Source organism: Puma concolor, chromosome C2, assembly GCF_028749965.1.
Source record: "Puma concolor isolate L17-30 chromosome C2, mPumCon1.1.hap2, whole genome shotgun sequence".
Taxonomy (NCBI): domain Eukaryota; kingdom Metazoa; phylum Chordata; class Mammalia; order Carnivora; family Felidae; genus Puma; species Puma concolor.
Window position 1 is genome coordinate 93,919,563 of NC_141675.1, and position 20,224 is coordinate 93,939,786.

Below are 20,224 nucleotides of genomic sequence, written 5' to 3' on the forward strand. Positions count from 1 at the left end.
GTCTTCTGTGAGAGGTTCTTACAAACTGTAAAATGGTACTCAAAGAATATACTTACATATAGACTGATACAAATTGAACTTAAGACCTCAAGAGGTGTCCCCTGCCCAGTTCTTATCCATTGCTGCATATTAATGCCTCAAAAAACCAGAATTATTTGGAAAAGAGATATGAAACAGACTAATTCTCCTACCTATAAATAAATACAAATGTGGCACATTGGGTCATTTGTTTGGCTGCATGTTATCACCATATTTGCAGTAAACCCTTCATTCTGTTTTACTACTGGTAAGACCATTTGTACCTAGGGAGTTGTATCTGATCAATGGTAAGCATAAGAAGAAGCAAAAGCACTGCTTAAAGTTTAACACAAAGTAGTCAGTTCCCAAATCCTGACAATTGTGCTGGAGTAATTGTACAGAAATTCAACAGCAGACCTTTGCTGAGCACCTGCCTTGTGCCAAACCCTGTGTTAATAAGTGCTAGAGAAAGGTGTATGATTCAGATAATGTCTGGCTTTCCTAAGAACTCCTTAGTCAAGTGAGGGGCTCAGACTCTTAATAATTATAGAACATTGTGATAAGCACTGTAGAAGAGCATATACCACATGTTAAAAGAGCATAGCAGGGCAAAAGAATTTTTTTTTTTTTTCATTTCCACTGCCAATAATTCAAAGGTCAGAGAAACTATAATTTGTTGAGCACCCTCTGTGGGGCATGCACTTAAAAAAATGCTTAACCTATTAATCATCATAGCAGACTTACAAAGTAGCTGCTATCTCCATTTTATAGATACTAAGTGGTAGAATATGTACTTCAGACCTTGATATGACTTCTGAGTCCATATAATACAATATATCTCTAGCAAAAAACTTGACCAAATTTTTTTTCTTAAGGGGAGTTTTACGGTTTTTCAGAATTGATGCTTGTTAATCCCATTTACGTGGTATATTCCTTTGATTAAAAATGTATTACTGTGCTGCCAGGGACTTTGGAGTCTTCTGTCTCATCTTTATCCTCCGCCACTCTGTTTTTCCTTTCTATTTCTAGAAGTGATATATAGGGAAACGTGTCCAAAGCCAGCCCATGTGTAACATCTGTCCGTTTTGTTTTCCCTGCCTCTCCATTTGTTTACTCTGTCTTCAAAAGAAATGATAGCAATTCTTTTGTTTTATTTTTCTCAGTCCTCTAGATAGAATCATGTGGAAATGAATGATGTCTCAGGGAAATGTCTCTGCTGGAAAGATTTTTAGCATATCAAGGTTTCATAGAAATTGCCTTTAAATTTATATCATGCTCTTGGCCATTGGGGTTGATCTAGCTGATTGAAGTGCTTGATTGAAGTGCTTGATTGGCGTTCCTTTCTTCATAGTTTTGCTCTGGGGTTGTGAGCAGATGCACTCTGGCTAGAGCTTCCACATCATAGAGTCGAGTCCCTATTTCACGACAAGTTTATTTTTGAATTTGCTCACCTCTGATTCTGTGGACCTCAGTTCCTTACTTTCTATTTCTTTTGCTTATTTTTATGCTTTTTTCATGTTTTTAAACAAGTTTTCATGTTTTGTGAAGATCTTGCCTTAATAGATGTTCCTTAGCGAGTTACTTAGGACAAAAAGTATTTGAACTTTGAGATCAAAACTTGAAAGTTTGACAGTAGTCAGTGTTTCCACTTCAGACTATCTTAATCATGCCTGAAATTGATGTTCGTTTTGATTCTTTTGAGTAATTTATATAATATTTTTTGATAGAGTTTTGCCGTGTTATTGTTAAACATATGTAAAAATAGCTGTTACTTCTCTTTGGGATGGAGAAGCATAGGCAGTGTGTTTACCCTACTAGTACTGTTGTTAAATAAAACTAAATAAAACAAAATAAATTCTTTTTAAAAAAAATTTTTTTTAATGTTTATTTTTGAGACAGAGAGACAGAGCATGAACGTGGGAGGGGCAGAGAGAGAGGGAGACACAGAATTGGAAGCAGGCTGTAGGCTCTGAGCCATCAGCCCAGAGCCCGACGCGGGGCTCGAACTCACGGACCGTGAGTTCGTGACCTGAGCTGAAGTCGGACGCTTAACCCACTGAGCCACCCAGGCGCCCCAAAACAAAGTAAATTCTTAACAATACTTCATACCTTCCTTGTCACAAGTAGTATGCTGGTTTCTCTGGGTTTTTGTTCCAGACTTTTAACTTTGTTATTTCTGTAGAGAGAGGTTATTTTTGAGTTAAAGGAAATTGTTAGACAGTCATTGACTTTGTTCAGTATGACTTGTTAACATCTCTATAAGCCTCACAGAAAGTGTAGTTGTTGCTTTTCCTCAGCTCTAAATCTTATGAAACATCATGGGGCGTCTGGATGGCTCAATCGCCCGACTTTACCTCAGGTCTTGATCTCATGGTTCATGGGGTTTGGGCTCCCAGTGGGAGCCTGGAGCCAGGTTCAGATTCTGTGTCTCCCTCTCTGTCTCTCTGCCCTTCCCTTGCACCTCCCCTCTCAAAAATAAATAAACATTGGGGCGCCTGGGTGGCGCAGTCGGTTAAGCGTCCGACTTCAACCAGGTCACGATCTCGCGGTCCGTGAGTTCAAGCCCCGCGTCAGGCTCTGGGCTGATGGCTCAGAGCCTGGAGCCTGTTTCCGATTCTGTGTCTCCCTCTCTCTCTGCCCCTCCCCCGTTCATGCTCTGTCTCTCTCTGTCCCAAAAATAAATAAACGTTGAAAAAAAAAATTTTTTTTTAAAAAAATAAATAAACATTAAAAAAAATTAAATCTTAAACATCAAATCAAATGGCTAAAATATGAATGAGATTTATCATTCATAGAAAATTAGGATGTCAGTGTCAGATACCTCCTAAATATTTAAACATGCTTGAAGTGGCCTTTCGGTTTGGGGATGCTCACTCCACACTTGGATGCTTAAAAAAATGTAACCATGAGCTGTTGCTTACAAGGTACAAACCTATGTTTGAGAGGTTGGATACTAGGTCACACATATTATTTTAGGATATGCCTAAGGCTTTTAAAAAATTGTATTCTATATATATAACAGCCTTCAATAGAAAGTGGTTATTCTCTTGTATATCATCTTTCCGTTGCTTTATAAGGAGTCTATTGTGGTTTATATATTTAAGATTTATTTATTGTGGTAAAGAGTAGGGGATTTAATTCTATTTTCTAATTATAATAGGAAGTTTATACCTCCTGAGTGAATTTTAATTGTAATAGAGGATCCCAGGAGTCCTCTGGCAGGAGACAAAGCCTCCTGGAGCTAAGCTGTTCCCAACTGTTCTGTTGTTGTACTGCATTTTTGGAGACTAGTTTTGTTGTAATTGGTATGAGACTCACTATGCCATGCATTCTGAGAAATATAGCATTGGGCAGAGTGGTGACTTTTTTTTTTTTTTAAATGAGGGAGATTTATTGCTTTCCAGTTTTTCATCAGGATTTCGGCCTCTTGGTAGCAGTGCTTTATAATGCTCTGTTGCTAAGATGGAAAATTATACAATTTCTGGTAGCAAATGTTAAATTGTTTGAACATCACTGAATCGATTATTTTACATTTTTGTTTTCCATGTGCTTTTGCTTTGGGATAAGTTTTGAAATCGAAGGTTACCAAAGTATTTTGGAAAATAGCTCTTTAGCTATTAATAAGTGAATGATTGAGGCCTGAAATCTGTAACAGATTATCATTTATTCTTTTATTTCTTACTACTTTGGAGCTGATCTTTTTATATTTTCGGAAACATCTGCTTCTTGCGGGGGGGGGGGCAATAGTATATGAAGTTAAAGTCTTTCAGCTGTAGTAGGAAGGTTGTAAAATATAGCAGAGGATGAGGCAAGGGAAGAATTCTTGCTACTCAGAGCTTTCATCTCTTAGTTTTACTTTCCTCATTTGCATAGTAAACATTATTATAATGTATCCCTACATTTATTGTAAGTATTAGAGTAGATAAAACAATGAACTGGATGGATATACAGTGAAATTTTATACAGCTATTTTATTGCTAAGTCGGCAAATTACAATGCCAAATGGTGGCATGCTTTTCCTTGGCACATTAGCTGCTGACTGCCCCATGTGCTCCTAATACTCATGCCAAGTCATCCCCAGTATTATCTTGCCATTTTTTACAGCTCTGCTATTTCGGATCTCCGATGAAGCATTCTGAATAGAAATTCCAGAATGCTTGAGGTAGAAAGCCTGAGAACCATCGTTCGTGTTATACTTAGAGATTTCATATTAGTAGAGAATGTAGCCCATAAGAGTTCTCAGCATTTTCTGTAACTGCTCGAAAGAGAATAGAGTGAATCTTCAATTTCTGCTGAGATAGTAAGTCGTTTTTTTTTTTTTTTAACTAGATATATAAGAAGGTGAAAGGATTGGTCCTTGTCCATATCCAATCATAATTTAACACTAAGAGGCCTTAAGACTTAAAAGTCTCTTCCAGTGATAGCATCTGTAGTACCTATCTATTTATCTTTCTACCCTGCTTTAATATTTTTGCAGAATTACTTCATTTATGCATTATAATTTGCATATGAGAAAAAGCACGATTAGATGTTAGGCATTACCCAGGCCTAATAGTTGATTTGAAGAGATTTTAAATCCCAGGGTTCTGGGGCGCGTGGGTGGCTCAGTAGGTTGGGCATCTGACTTCAGTTCTGGTCATGATCTCATAATTTATGAGTTTGAGCCCCACTTTGGGCTCTGTGCTGACAGCTCAGAGCCTGGAGGAGCCTGCTTTGGATTCTGTGTCTACCTGTCTCTCTGCTCCTCCCCCACTCACGCGCGTGCGCACTCTCACACTATCTCTCCATCTCTAAAATGAAGCTAAAAAAAAAAAAATCTCAGGGTTCTGATGGATATCTTTCATAGCTGATTCTTGAAACCCTGAAACAAACCATTTTTCTGAAATGTGGAGAAATGCAACCTAAAGAGGCAAGTAAGGAAAGTCATTACACATGCTTATATTGTTTTAAGTTCTCTACTGAAAGCAAGTACAAAGCTGTGGCTACTGTTTTCTTTATTGAAATATGGTTATACAGTAGAAAAGCATAATTTTTGTTTATGCCTCAGACAGCTTTTGTTTTCAGTTAAAGTTGTGGAATGCAACAGCCATTCTTAAAATCTGTTAATTTATTTTAAAAATAATGATGCTTTGTTTTGTGGATTAGACGTGTGAGATTTTGCAAGCAACCTGTTCAGTGAAATTATTCATAGTCCTTGAAATATATAGTTTTTGGTGATACGGTTTTGACTTGGATGATCTAGGGAAGAGTTGGTTGGACTGTTTGAAATCAATTCTGTTTTTTATTTTCTTTGGACAATTGGATTGTAAGAAAATGTGTTCAGTACCTTGAATTTTAATCTTTCCTGAATCTAACCTTCTAGATCTCTTCATTTTGAGTTTAAGGTCAGAAGACTGTGATTCTGTCTTTAGAGGAATGTTACAAGTAAAGATAGGTTTATTTTACAAATGAAGAAGAAAATAACTTACATTAAGGTTTATAGTCAACCTGAAAAGTTGTAGTTAACATTAACATGCTCAAAAGTGAAAGTGATATGGAATATTTGGGGGAATTGAGCATGATGATTTAGAATTGAGATTTGATTAAACTAGGTTTTGCAAATATATTAGATTTATTTTACTAGGAAGTGAAATGTGAAGGGATCATTTGAAAGCATTGAGAACTACTGTATATGTATTGACTTGTGCTGGGATTTGCATGTATTTAAAGTACATATAATACTGTTGTGAATAAAAATGTTGGTGTTGACAAGATTTGAGTTACCTTTCTACAAGTGGTGTTAGATTTGTGCTGTCATATCTGTTGGGCGTTATACCTTAGAACCAAAACCCTACATATTTAAGGTAGTTAGCCATGATATAATATATAATGTAGACTGCCTGTAATTTACCTTGCTATCTTATGTAGGAATCCTTCATTGCTTTTGTGTCTGTCAGGAAGGCTGCCTTATAAACAGGAGCATTAATTAGTCACAGATACCACTTAGTGTGTGTGTGTGTTTTTTTTTTTTTTTTTTAATATTAGTACCTTTGTGAACTAAAATGGCTATACATATTGGTTAAATGTGCTACTAACATTTGGATATTCATTTACCTGGTAATTTTATTTTGGGAAAAAACACTCAAACCATTGGAAAATGAGATTAATATATATTTTTTTATATGTGAGGTTCAAGTGAATACTTCAAAATCTTGGCTTGGTATCTAGAGTTAAAAACTACATTTTTTTCTTTTATTAGGTTAGTATGAATTCAGTTAGCATCATACAAATAAAATTGATATAATGGAAGAGTAGAAGAAGAAACAAACGGAAAAAGTGCAGTTTAGTCAGTGAGCCTAAGGACTTGGATGTACTGAGATTTGGTTTCAGATTTGTCAGGGAAGAGAGAAGCACAAGTCATACTTGCTACTTACCAATGATTGTACTCAGTAGAATCTCTGTGTATTCTGAAATCACTAAAAGAACAATTTAAAACTCTTTAGAATCAGGTTCTAGGTAGCATAGTATGGTTTAGAATAGTTTAAGAGTTCAGAGACCCAAGATGATTGTGAACTCTGCCTAGGCAATAAGAGGTGGCTCTTGAGCTTGAATTGAAGAGTCTTTAGATTGTTACTGGGAAGGGTGGGAAGGCACAGAAGATAAGGCAAGAGCTATTGAGTGGGCAGAGACCACAGAACCAGTGAGCTACTTATGAATGAGGCTCACTCAGTTCAGAATAGGTTTGGTTTTTCTTTTCTTACTCCAAATTAATACTCTTTCCCATGTTCCTTTTCCCCATTTGACCTTTCTCTAAGAGATAGTTGATTTTCTTAAAAAGAAGTAAGATGCAGAGAAAGAAAAACTCAAAGCCTTACCTTCCTAAAGGCAGAATGGTCTGAATAGAGTCAACATATTTAGATGTTTTCAGTAGTATTTATTTTCAAGTAAAATAAGGAAGCCTTGAGAAAAGAACTAGGGCCTTCTTTAGAAAGAACAGATGGGATTCAAACCCAGGGTCCACCATTTGACTTTTGACCTTCAGCAAATTTAACATTATTTCCATTAGTTTTGTATGGAAACAGTATTATATACTTCATGGGGTGATTGTTTTCATTAAATAAATCCCCATATGTAAACTAAGCATGATGTCTAGTCTACAGAATGACTAAATAAATGGTGGTTAAAAAGTTACTTACAAATTGAAACAAATAGTTGAAGTAATTCTATACAATAAACTAAGATGAGCATTTAAAAATGATTTGTAGTAAAAAACATAGTTTACTATGTAAACTATTGTGTACTTCAGCAATTTTGTCTGTTTAATTCTTTACAGTTCTCATTTTTCTGTCTCTTGTTTCTTTTAGGAGACAAAGATGGCAGCAAGGTAACCACAGTGGTGGCAACTCCTGGGCAGGGTCCCGATAGGCCACAAGAAGTCAGCTATACAGACACTAAAGTGATTGGAAATGGGTCATTTGGTGTGGTATATCAAGCCAAACTTTGTGATTCAGGAGAACTGGTTGCCATCAAGAAAGTATTGCAAGACAAGAGATTTAAGGTAAGACCTTTGGTATTTCATGCATTTTGTTGCTATCAGTTGATGTGAATGAGTATTTTTTCTAATCATTTCTTTTTGCTTCAAATTTCATTTACTGTGCAGATTTATTGTAGACACTGTATTTTCTCTTGTGTATTTTGTAGAGATAAGTTACTAAAGATTGCAATATTATTTTTGAACCACTGCCTTAAGTGATATATGATTTTAAAATGCTGTGAAAGGTAGATTAAAATTCTTAATTTATACTTTTAAAAAGTGACCTCTCGGGGCGCCTGGGTGGCGCAGTCGGTTAAGCATCCGACTTCAGCCAGGTCACGATCTCGCGGTCCGTGAGTTCGAGCCCCGCGTCAGGCTCTGGGCTGATGGCTCAGAGCCTGGAGCCTGTTTCCGATTCTGTGTCTCCCTCTCTCTCTGCCCCTCCCCCGTTCATGCTCTGTCTCTCTCTGTCCCAAAAATAAATAAACGTTGAAAAAAAAAAATTAAAAAAAAAAAATTAATTAAAAAAAAAAAAAAAAAAAGTGACCTCTCCTTGCCTAGGGTCTCATTGGTGTAGGAGACCAGAGAAATAGTACCTGTAGTGTTTGGTCATTTGACTATTGACTATGCCTCCTTTCTTAAAATTTCCTTTGAATCTGTAATGCAACACTATCATTTTTTTCCCCAGTAACTGACTTTTCTTTGCTATTTTCTTATGTCTTTCTTCAGTCTACTCTGAGAAACAGTTTATTTTCATTTCTTACACCAGCTCTTTAGGGGATCCTATGCATGAATGTTGAAAGGTCATCTCTATGTTATGGTATAGTGTAGAGAGTCAAAAGATCTGGGCTCTAACGTATGTTCTGCCATTAACAAGCCATGCAGCTCTGTTCTCTTCTCTACTTCTGCCACCTCTGCAACATCTTACTGAGAGTCTCCCCTGTACTAATAAGTATGCCAAACATGAAGGGCTATAAAAATAAATAAGAGATGATCACTGCTCTGAAATAGCACAGAGTCTACTATCTTTATTGCTCTAGAGTGTCTCAAACATTCTAAAGAGGTTTTTTAGGAAAAAAAATTGTTACACCTTTTGTCTTCAGTACTCACTCTCTCTCCTAAGTACTAGTCCCATGTTGCCAAATGCCCACTGGATATTGATATCTGGTATCTCACATTGCAAGGGCTTCTTGCTTAATTCTGATCTGACTTTTGAGACCTGGTGGAAATCCTTTCTGTTGCTTCCCATTCCTTTTTGCTTTTTCCTTCTAATGTCATTCGCTTTGTCATTCAGACTTTTCTGGTCTCTCATATCTCATATCCACTTGTCACCCTGCATTGATTTTTTTTCTTTACTGCCTTGATGATTTGTGCCTTCTTTCCTTTTTTCATCACTAGTAGTCTAGTCAGGCCCTTGCCATTATTTGGCTTACCTACTAGTAAGACTCTACCTCTGATCTTCTGCATACCACCACAAGAATAATCCCACACTTAAGGTTGATCATTATTTCTCCTACACACAATTCTTCTGTGGTTCCTCAGAGTCTAGAAAATAAAGCCTGCCTAGTTCAGTAGTGTGTTCAGGGACTTCTGTAGTCTTATCTCCAAATACTCAGCTTTCCAAACCTTTTATGCTACTGTCCGTGAAATATATATTGGTTTTTATTTAGCTTCCTTTCTGTCACTCCCGTTCTCTTGCTAATCTAAATCCTGTCCTTTATGAAATTTCTCAGATGATTCCGGCCAGCCGTATGGATTTTGTTCTAAATTCCTTGAACACTTATTGTCCCTAAACTAGGAAATTCCAAATTTTTTCATGACAAGGACTCCATTTTTATTATATGTATCTCCTGGAAACCCACAAAATCAGTGGGTTGGTTTTTTGTTTTTTGTTTTGGATTAGTATTGATGATAGCAAATACTTAACAAATTCTTGTTATATACCCAGTGATCTCCTAAGCTTTTTACATAATTAGTTTTATTTGAGCCTTATCATTAGTACTGTGAGATTGGTACTGTTGTTATTTGGCTAAGAAAACTTACGCACAGAGATTATAAATTAACTTGTCCAGGGTCACACAGTTAGCAAGTAGAAAATTGGGCAAGTATTTGAATCAAGCATTCTGACTCCAGAGTGCTTTGTTAAACATTTTATCATCACTGCATCAGAACCATATATTCTGTTTAGAAAGTATTTGTGTTTGTATTCTTGCTTTTTTTTTTTTAATTAAAAATTTTCCCTTTAGCGTGGTTTATTTATTCATTTGAAATAGTTTGGTTCATTTGTTTCTGAATGTATCCCTTCTTAGAACTTTAACCCTGTTGTTTGTTTTTTGTTTTTTGTTTTTTTTTTTTTTACTTTTTAAAAAATTATATTTTCTATCTGTGAAACACACTAACATGGTTCCAAAGATCAGAAATATACAAGTGCCATTTCTTCTCTATTCCCTGTATTTTGTTTCTACTCGCTTCCTGTAGCTAGCCAGTCTCATTATGTTTTGGTTCATTTTTTCTGGGTTTCTTTTGCACAAGTGAGCAATTAAGTGTAATTTTCTTGGCTTCTTTTTTACATAAAAGGTAATTTATTAAGGGAGCTCTTTTGCACTTTGCCTTTTCTCTTGATATAGTTCTTAGAAATCATTGCATATCATTTCAGAGATTTTTCTCATCTAGCTGCATAGTATGCCAGAGTTGATTCAACCATTCTTGTATGTATGGATATTTCATTTCTTTTCAGTATTTTTTTTATCTCCAAGAGTGCTGCTATGAAAAACCTTCTCTCATATATTTTTTTAATTAGATGTGTATCTTCAGAGTAAATTAAGAGAGGTAGACTGCTGAGTCAAAGCATAAACACTTAGGTAATTTTGTTTGATATTGTTAAATTCCCCTCCATAATGGTTGAATCAGTTTGCATCCTCTTTGGTCATTTGAGTGCCTATTTCCCCTTAGCGTGGACAACTTGCCTGGCCTAAGTTTTTCAATTTTTGCCAATCTGATATGTGAGAAATGGCAGCTCATTGTAGTTTTAATTTATAATCTCATTATTATGAATGTAGTTCAACATCTTTCCATCTGTTTAAGGTCCGTTTTGTTTTTGTATGTGTAAATTGTTCTTTTTTCTTTTTGTCCATTTTTTAAACGAGTTTTTGGTCTTTTCCTCTCAACTCTGAAGAGTTCTTTATTACAGATTTATTCTTTATCTGTGATGTATTGAGTATTTTTACCTTGTATATTCTGTTTTTATACCATATGAAAGTCTCCCACTACCCCATACAGTCGAATTTATTGTTCTTTTCTTTTATCATATGTGGATTTAAAAAAAAAAAAATTTTTTTTAACGTTTATTTATTTTTGAGACAGAGAGAGACACACAGCATGAACAGGGGAGGGGCAGAGAGAGAGGGAGACACAGAATCTGAAACGGGTTCCAGGCTCTGAGCTGTCGGCACAGAGCCCGACGTGGGGCTCGAACTCACTGACCGTGAGATCATGACCTGAGCCGAAGTCAGATGCTTAACCGACTGAGCCACCCAGGCGCCCCATATGTGGATTTTAATTTATGATTAGAAAGCCTTTTCCTTATAAAGCCTTTCCTTGTAAAAAGCCTTTTCCCCAGGTTAAAGAGAAATTCAACCATATTTTCTTTTGGTAGTTACAAGGTTTCACTTTTTACATTTAAATTCCCTGATCTGTTTGAAGTTTATTCTTGTTTATGGTGTTTATGCCTCTGTATGGTATGAGTTACTGATATAATTTTATCCTTTCTTTAAAAAAACTTTTTTTATTACGTTTATTTATTTTGTGAGAGAGAGAGAGGAGGAGAGAGGCAGAGAGAGAGGGAGACACAGAATCCAAAGCAGGCTCCAGGCTCTGAGCTGTCAGCACAGAACCCAACATGGGGCTCACACCTACAAGCTGTTAGATCATGGCCTGAGCCAAAGTTGGATGCCTAACCGACTGAGCCACCCAGGCACCCCGTAATTTTATCCTTTCTCAATCATTAACCGGTTAGTTGTTCAGTACAGTTTATTAAAAGGCCGATCTTTTCTCCAGTGATTTGAGATGCTATGGTTATTACATGCTAAATTTCCACATGTACTTGGTCTGTTTCTGGACTTTCTGTTCTGTTCCACTAGGTCATTTGCATACATGTTCCTGTGTCAGTACCACATTATAGTATGTTTTAATATCTGGTTGAGGTAATCCACTCTTGAGGCTTTTTTTTTTCTCCTAGCTTTTCTTGAATGTTTATTTTTCCATATGAACTTTGACATAAATTTGGCTAACTCGATTTAAAATAGGTTGCTGATACTCTTAATTGAAATTTCATTAACTCATTAACTTAGGGAGAACTAACCTTTTTGTGATGTTGAATTATCTTATCGAGGAATAAGAGATATCTGTTTGTTCAAATTTACGTTTGTGTCTTTCAGTTTTATTTATATAGACTTTTGACATTTCTTATTAAGTTTGTTCCTAAGTACTTATTGCTTTTATTGCTATTGTATGGTTTTGTTTTTGTTTTTATTTTAATTTTTTCTCTTACATGCTAAAAAGTGGTAAGTTCATTTCATTCCACTGTATCACCTTTCCTTTGTGAAACTTAAGTATTTGTTCTTCTTGCTAAATGTTAACTGTTTTAAAAAAAATAATAAAATTTGATACATTGACCAATTCATTTCTCTTGATTATTATATATACTACGAATTTTTCTGACAACTTAAAATTCTGTAGTTTCACATCTGTGGTTTACGTAGCTGCTACCTAGGATTATATTAAATAATTAGATATTTCCAGAAAAAGTTTGAAGTCTTCTCCTTGCCCAATCAAATAAACCAACCTGTTGACACTGCTAGTATCAGTGAGAGGCAGTTTGTTTTGGTGAAAAAACAAGGAGAGAGAAAACGGTCAGAGACAAAAAGAAAATCAAGAGGAATTACCCTGCATCAGCAATCATGTAAACTATATCTAAGACACTGAGCTTTTCTATTAGGAATTTCTGGAATAATCTTCATTTCAGTAATGTTTTACCTGCAGTTTGAATGCTTCCCCCTCCCCCCCCGCCCCGTGACCATTCTGTGACAAATTACTTAAACAGAAATTAAATTACTTCACTTAGCCAGTTTAGAAGTACTTGTTATAGAAAATGCTCTTGTGATTTTGTAGAGGTAAAGTCCAGCTAGGTACCTTATGTAGGAGACCTTTGATATTAGAGCAGAGAGAAGATTAATCAATCCCAAAAGCTACTGACACTTGTTGAGGCCAGCTTTTCTAATTTGAAAATTGGTTAGTTGCATTTTTAATTAATTAATGATCTTAGCTTCATAAACTATTAATTTCATTTCTCCCTTTGAACTAAGTCATAGGTTTCAGGTCTCCTGCTTGGTTTCACTTGTTCTGTGGTTAGATATGGGAGTGGAGGTGTGAAGTGTCACTGTTGTTCTATTGTGAATAGAGAGTGAATAGAGCCCTACTTGTAATATATACCATTTTCAAGAGTGAGGAGAAATAATGCCTGGTTTGATCCTTGAAGGTATGATTATTCTCTGCATGATGTTGTGGAGACACCATAGAAGAAAGAAGACCTTGTTGTTTACATTAGTAGTTTTGTAAACTAGAGTATATTTATTAACTTTTTGAGTCTCAGTTTCATCATCTATGAAATGAGAATGCTACTACTACAGCAATGCCCCAGCTTACTGTTTGGCACAGAAAAGGAGTCATTATTGTGTTCCTTTTTTCCCCCTTCAATGTTGTATAAATCAAATGAAACAATGTATTATGAGAACATTTTCTGAATTTTATTTATTTTTAAAGTTTATTTATTTATTTTGAGAGAGGGAGAGAGAGTGCAGGCTTGGAAGGGGCAGAGAGAGGGAGAGACAGAATCCGAAGCAGGATCCATGCTCCATGCAGAGCCCAATGCAGGACTCACAAACTCATGAACCAAACCATGAGATTATGAACTGAGCCAAGATGAGGAGTTGTATGCTTAATTGACTGAGCCACCCAGGTGCCCCACATTTTCTGAATTCTAAAACTCCTTATAACTAAGTTGTTTTTATTTTTAGGCATTTGAATTACTACAAATGGCTATTCACTTTGGATTTTTACCTGTTTGTATTATTTTCTATTGAATTGGGTAGTCTTATTTTGAGGCACCTAATTGTATTTATGTAACTCTTTTAAGCCATTTGTGGAAAATCTATTTCCTGATAAAACTGACAGGCAAATTGAAAAGAAGTATACTTGAAAACAGGCAACTTGAAAAGAAGTTTACTTATGCCATATGAAGCTATGTTCTTTGGGTCATAGAAACTTGTTATCAAGGGAAGCTAGAAATCAGGTCTTAACCTCTGGGGAGCAGGAAAGACAGCAGGTAGGAAAAATCTTACACTGCCATGCAGCTTTAAGGAAATTCTAGCAAAACCGGTGGGGGGGAAGTCTCAGCCCAAGGTTGACTATCAGAGGAATCCATTGTCTCCTGGGAAAAGATCTCCATTAAATACATCTGCCATGCTCAGTCAGTTTCTGGAAACAGCACATGGGTAGCTTGGTATGGCCTGAACAAGGGAATGGCTTTGAAAGCTCAGCAGCTGGGCCGTTGATCAATGATGCTCCCTATAGTGGGAGATCTAAGAGACACATTTTTATAATTACCATACCAGTCCTTATAAGGATAGTGCTACTTTCCTAAGTGTGTAGGTATGCTTAATGCTACTTTCCTAAGTGTGTAGGTATGACTAGTAAAATTTTTTAATGGAATTGAATTTTTAGAGACTACAAAGTTTCGTGTGGAACAGTCCTGTTGATTTTGCTTTTAAAATTATGTATAGAGGGGCTCCTGAGTGGCTCAATTGGTTAAGTGTTCGACTTTGGCTCAGGTCATGATCTCATGGTTCCTGAGTTCAAGCCCTGCGTTGGGCTCTGTGCTGACAGCTCAGAGCCTGGAGCCTGTTTCAGATTCTGTGTCTCCCTCTCTGTCTCTACCCTTCCCTCCTGGATCTCTCTCTCTCTAGCTCTCTCAAGAATAAATAAAAAACATTAAAAAAAAAGATTCCATCGAGAAAACTTTTGGAACAAATGAATTCAGTAAAGTTGCAGGATATGCAAATCAATACACAAAAATCAATTGCATTTCTGTATGTCAATAATGAACTATCAGAAAGAGAAATAAAGAAAGCAGTCTCATTTACAATTGCATTAGAAAGGACAAAATCCTAGGAATAAATTTAACCACAAGGTGAAAGACTCTATATTGAAAATTGCAAGACAATAATGAAAGAAGTTGAAGATGACACAAATGGAATGATACTCTTTCTGTGCTCATGGATTGGAAGAAATCAATATTGTTTAAATGTCCATACTACCCAAAGTAACCTACAAATTTAGTATAATCCCTCTAAAAGTTTCATTGGTATTTTTTAAAGAAATAGAAAATAATCCTAAAATTTGTATGGAACCATGAAAAACTGAATAGCCAAAGCAATCTTGAAAAAGAACAATTGGGGCGCCTGGGTGGCGCAGTCGGTTAAGCGTCCGACTTCAGCCAGGTCACGATCTCACGGTCCGTGAGTTCGAGCCCCACGTTGGGCTCTGGACTGATGGCTCGGAGCCTGGAGCCTGTTTCCGATTCTGTGTCTCCCTCTCTCTCTGCCCCTCTCCTGTTCATGCTCTGTCTCTCTGCCCCCAAAATAAATAAACGTTGGGAAAAAAAATTTTTTTAAAAAAAAGAAAAAGAAGAACAAAGCTAAAAGCTTCACATTCTCAGGTTTCAAATTCTATTACAAACTATAGTAATCAAAACAGTATGGTATTGGCATTAAAAAAAGATACATAGATCAATGGAACAGAATATAGAGAGCTCAGAAATAAACCTACACATACGTAGTTAATCTTTGACAAATTAGTTGAAAGTATGTTTCTTGGTTTGTGCTTCTCGCTTACACTTGCTTGCTTTTTTTTTCCTTTGCTCATTTTTTTTTAAATTCCACATATGAGTGAAATCATATGGGATTTGTCTTTCTGTGACTGATTTTGCTTAGCATTATACTCTAGCTCTATACATGTCATCACAAATGGCAAGATTCCATTTTTTTATGGCTGAATAATATTCCATTGTGTGTACATATCACATCTTCTTTATCCATTCATCTATAAATGGACACTTGGGTTGCTTCAATAGTTTGGCTATTGTAAATAAAGCTGCTTATAAACATAGGGGTCCATGTATCCCTTTGAATTAATGTTTTTATATATTTTGGGTAACTATCCAGTAATGCGATTACTGGACCATAAAATAGTTCTTTTTTTTAACTTTTTGAGGACCCTTCATACTGTTTTCCAGAGTAACTGTATGAATGCAGTTTGCATTCTCACCAACAGTGCAAGAGGGTTCCTTTTTCTTCACACTTTCACCAACACCTGTTGTTTCTTGTGTTTTTGATTTTAGCCATGCTGATAGGTGTGAAGTGGTAACTCATTGTAGTTTTGATTTGTATTTCCCTGGTGATGAGTGATGTTGAGCATCTTCTCATGTGTAATAGACTTTATTTTGCAGTTTTAGTTGTGTAGAAAAATCAGTGGAAAGTACAGTGTTCTCATACATACTCCCCTCCTCCTCAGTTTTCCCTGTTATTAACATTTTGCATTTATGTAGACTTGTTACAATCAAACCAATATTGATACATTATTAGCAATTAAAAGACTGTAGTTTGCATTATAGTTCAATCTTTGTATTGTGTCTGTGAGTTTGACAAACGTATAATGACATATGTCCACTATTACAGGGTCTTACAGAATAGTTTCACTACCCTAAAAGTTCCCTGAGCTCTCTACCTTTTCATTCCTCTCTCTTCCCTCTTTCCCCAACCCTATTGATTTTTTTTTCTTACTGTTTCCATAGTTTTGCCTTTTCTAGAATGTTATGTAGTTGAAATCATACAGCATATAACCTTTTCAGCTTGGCTTTTTTCACTTAACAGTAGATATTTAACGTGCTTGCAAAGTTTTTTTGTGGCATGATAGCTTGTTTCTTTTTAGCACTGAATAAGTATGCCAGTGTGTTCATGTACTGCAGTTTGTTTATCCATGTTTATGCATTCACCTATTGAAGGATATCTTGGTCACTTCCAAGTTCAACAGTTATGACTAAAGCAGCTGTAAACATTAATGTGCAGGTTTTTGTGTGGATATAAGTTTTCAGTTCATTTGGTTAAATACCAAGTACCACAGTTGCTAGATTGTGTGATAAGAGTTTGTTTAGTTTCTCAATAAATTGCCAAATATCCTCCAAAGCAACTGTAAAGAATAATTTTGCATTCCCACCAACAGTGAATGAGATTTTTCTATTGTTCCACATCCTCACGAGGCTTTGGTGTTGTCAGTGTTTTAAATTTTAACCATCCTAATAGTAGAGCAGTAGTATCTAATTGACGTTTTAATTTGCAATTCTCAGATGACATATGGTGTTGAGCATCTTTTCATATGCTTATTTGCTGTCTGTATATCTTCTTTGATGAGGTGTCTGTTCATATAAGTACTTATTAATGATTGTTTTCTTATTGTTGAGTTTTAAGAGTTTTTTTTTTTTTTAATACTTAGGATAACAGTGCTTTCCCAGATGCATGTTTTGCAGAGATTTCTTCCAGGCTGTAACTTATTTTTTCATTAGAAGTTTTAAGTTTTAATAAAAATTCAATTTCTCAATTTTTTCTTTGATAGATTATGCTTTTGGTGTTGCATCTGAAAAGTCACTGCCAGGGGTATGTGGATGGCTCAGTTGAGTGTGCGACTCTTGATTTCAGCTGAGGTCAAGATCCCACGGTCGTGGGATTGAGCCCCATGTTGGGCTGTGTACTGAGCATGGGACCTGCTTAAGATTCTCCCTCCCTCTCTCTCTCTCCCCCCCCCCCCGTTATCTCTTTTCTCCCTCCCTCTGTCTCCCCCTTCCCCCCCTTGCACTTGCTGTCTCTTAAAATAAATAAAATAAAATAAATAAAAAGTCACTGCCAAACCCAAGGACACCTAGGTTGTCTACTATGTTGTATTCTAGATGTTTTGTAGTTTTGCCTTTTACAGATAGGTCTATGATATATTTTAAGTTAATTTTTGTGAAAGCTATAAAATCTGTGATTACATTCATTTATTTGCCTGTGACTGTCAGTTATTCCAGTACTGTTTGTTGAAAAGAATATCCTTTCTTCATTGAAATGCCTTTGACCCTTTGTCAAAGTTCAATTGAGTGTATTTTGCGGCTTTTCTGGGCTCTGTGTTTTTTCTAGTGACCTATTTGTTTATCACTTTTTTTTAAACATTTTTTTAAGTTTATTTATTTTGAGAGGGGGGGTGGGATGAGTGGGGGAAGGACAGAACAGGAGAGAATCCCAAGCAGGCTCCACATTATCAGTGCAAAGCTCAATGCAGGGTTCGAACCTACGAACTGTGAGATTATGACCTGAGCATAAACCAAGAGTTGGACGCTTAACCAGCTGAGCTACCCAGGTGCCCCTCACTTTTTTTTTTTAACTGTAGCTTTATATAGTAAGTCTTGAAGTCATTCAGTGACAGTATTTTGGTTGTTCTTCAATATTGTGTTCACTACTGGGTGTCCATAAAATAACTTGCTGGGTTTTTTGTTTGGCATTGCATTGAGTATAGATCATGTTAGAAAGGACTGGCATCATGACAGTATTAAGTTCTCCTATCCATGCACATGCAATATGTTTCTGTTTATTTAGATCTTTGATTTCTTTCTTTATGGGTGTCCTCATGTAAATTTTACACATATTTTATTTGATTTATACTTAAGCATTTCATTTGTGGGGGGTGCTAACATAAATTGTATTGTTTTTAATTCCAAATTCCAAATTTTTTATTACTGGTATATAAGAAAGCATTTGACTTTTGTACCTTAAACTTGTACCTGCAATCTTGCTATAATCACTTAATAGTTCCAGGAGGTTTTATTGTTGATTTTTTGAGATTTTTACAAGCAGATTTTTACAATCTTTGTAAACAAAGATAATTTCATTTCTTCTCTTCCAATTTCCGTTTTTTTTTTCCTTATTGTATTCTGTACGGTGTTGAATGGGAGTGAAGTCTTTTTTTCTCTTGTTCCTGATCTTAGTAGGAAAACACCCAGTTTCTTCTCATTAAGTATGTTAGCTATAGAGTTTTGCAGATGTTCTTTATCAAATTGAGGATGTATTCTGCTGTTGTTGGATACATTTTTCTATAAATGTTTATTAGATCCAGTTGCTCAATAGTGTCATTCCGTTCAACTATGTCCTTATTGATTTTCTGCTTGCTGGATCTGTCAATAACTGATAAAGGGGTGTTTAAGTCTCTATAATAATGGATTTGTCTATTTCTCCTCATGATTCTATTCGTTTTTGCCTCAAGTGTTTTGATAGTCTTTTGTTAGGTGCATTCACATTAAGAATTGTTGTCTTCTTCAAGAATTGATCACTTTTTCATTATGTAATGCCCCCCTTTATCCCTGAAAATTATCCTTACTCTGAAGTCTGCTTTGCCTGAAATTAATATAACTACTCCAGTTTTTTTGATTACTCTTAGTACAGTGTACATTCTCCATCCCTTTACTTAAAAAATATATATATAACATTAAATTTACCATTGTAACTATTTCTTCTAAGTTTGTATTTTGCTGAACTCTTCCCCCCCCCCCCCCCCCCCAGTTTTAGTGAGGTCTAATTGACATAAAATTGCATATATTTAAAGTGTACACCATGATGATCTGTGTATGCATTGTGAAATAATTGCCTCAGTCGGGTTAATCAGCATATTCCTCATCTCACATAGTTACCTGTTTTTGCATATGTGCATGTGGTGACAACATTTAAAATCTCTCTTAGCAAATTTCACCTATACAATAACTATCCTTACCATGTTGTATATTAGTTTCCCTGAATTTCTTCATTTTATAACTGAAGACTCCATCTTCCCCACTCCCCCAGCCCCTTATAATCACCATTCTACTCTGTTTCTTTGAGTTTGACCTTTTTGTTCGTTTTTTAAGGAGTCCACATAAGGGAGTTTGTGCTTTTATTGTTCCCATTGACAGTCTGAAGTTTTTAAGTTTGTCATAGTCCCATTTGTCTTATTTTTGCTTTAGTTGTTTGCACTTTTTGGTGTCCCCTATCACTTGCAACAACAAGGAATGAACCTTAAGGATATTATTGCTAAGTGAAATAAAACAGTCACCAAAAATCAAGTACATTGCCATCTCCAGTGTTCTGAAGCTCTTCCCCTATATTTGCTTATAGGATTTTTATAGTTTTAGGTATCATGTCTAGGTCTTCAATCCCTTTTGAGTTAATTTTTGTGTGTGGTGTAAGGTAAAGTTTTATCTTCATTCTTTTGCTTCTTAGTCCAGTTTTTCCAACACCCATAAGGGTAAGAAACTGTCTTTTTCCCATTGTGTAGTCTTGACACTATCGTTGAAAATTATTTGGCCATACATGAGGGTTTATATCTGGTTTTTCTTTTCTGTTCCAGTTGTCTATGTATTTGTCTCTCTGCTAATTCCATACTGTCTTGATTACTATTGGTTTGTAGTTTGTTTTCAAATTAAGAAGTATTAGACTTCCAACTTTGTTCTTCCTTTTCAAGATTGTTTTGGTTATTTGGGGTCTCTTCAAATTCTGTATAAATTTTGGGATTTGGTTT

The 20,224-nt window shown here is 35.8% G+C and overlaps 1 protein-coding gene across 3 annotated transcripts in view; it reads left to right on the forward strand.

Annotated features, from left to right (window-relative positions):
- GSK3B (glycogen synthase kinase 3 beta) overlaps positions 1-20,224 on the forward strand; it is a 196,819-nt gene that overhangs the window by 59,296 nt on the left and 117,299 nt on the right. For all 3 annotated transcript variants that reach the window (XM_086675334.1, XM_025914130.2, XM_025914131.2), the window contains exon 2: positions 7,362-7,555. In XM_086675334.1, the coding sequence (XP_086531460.1) occupies positions 7,362-7,555 (194 nt within the window). The remainder of the gene's footprint in view (positions 1-7,361; positions 7,556-20,224) is intronic.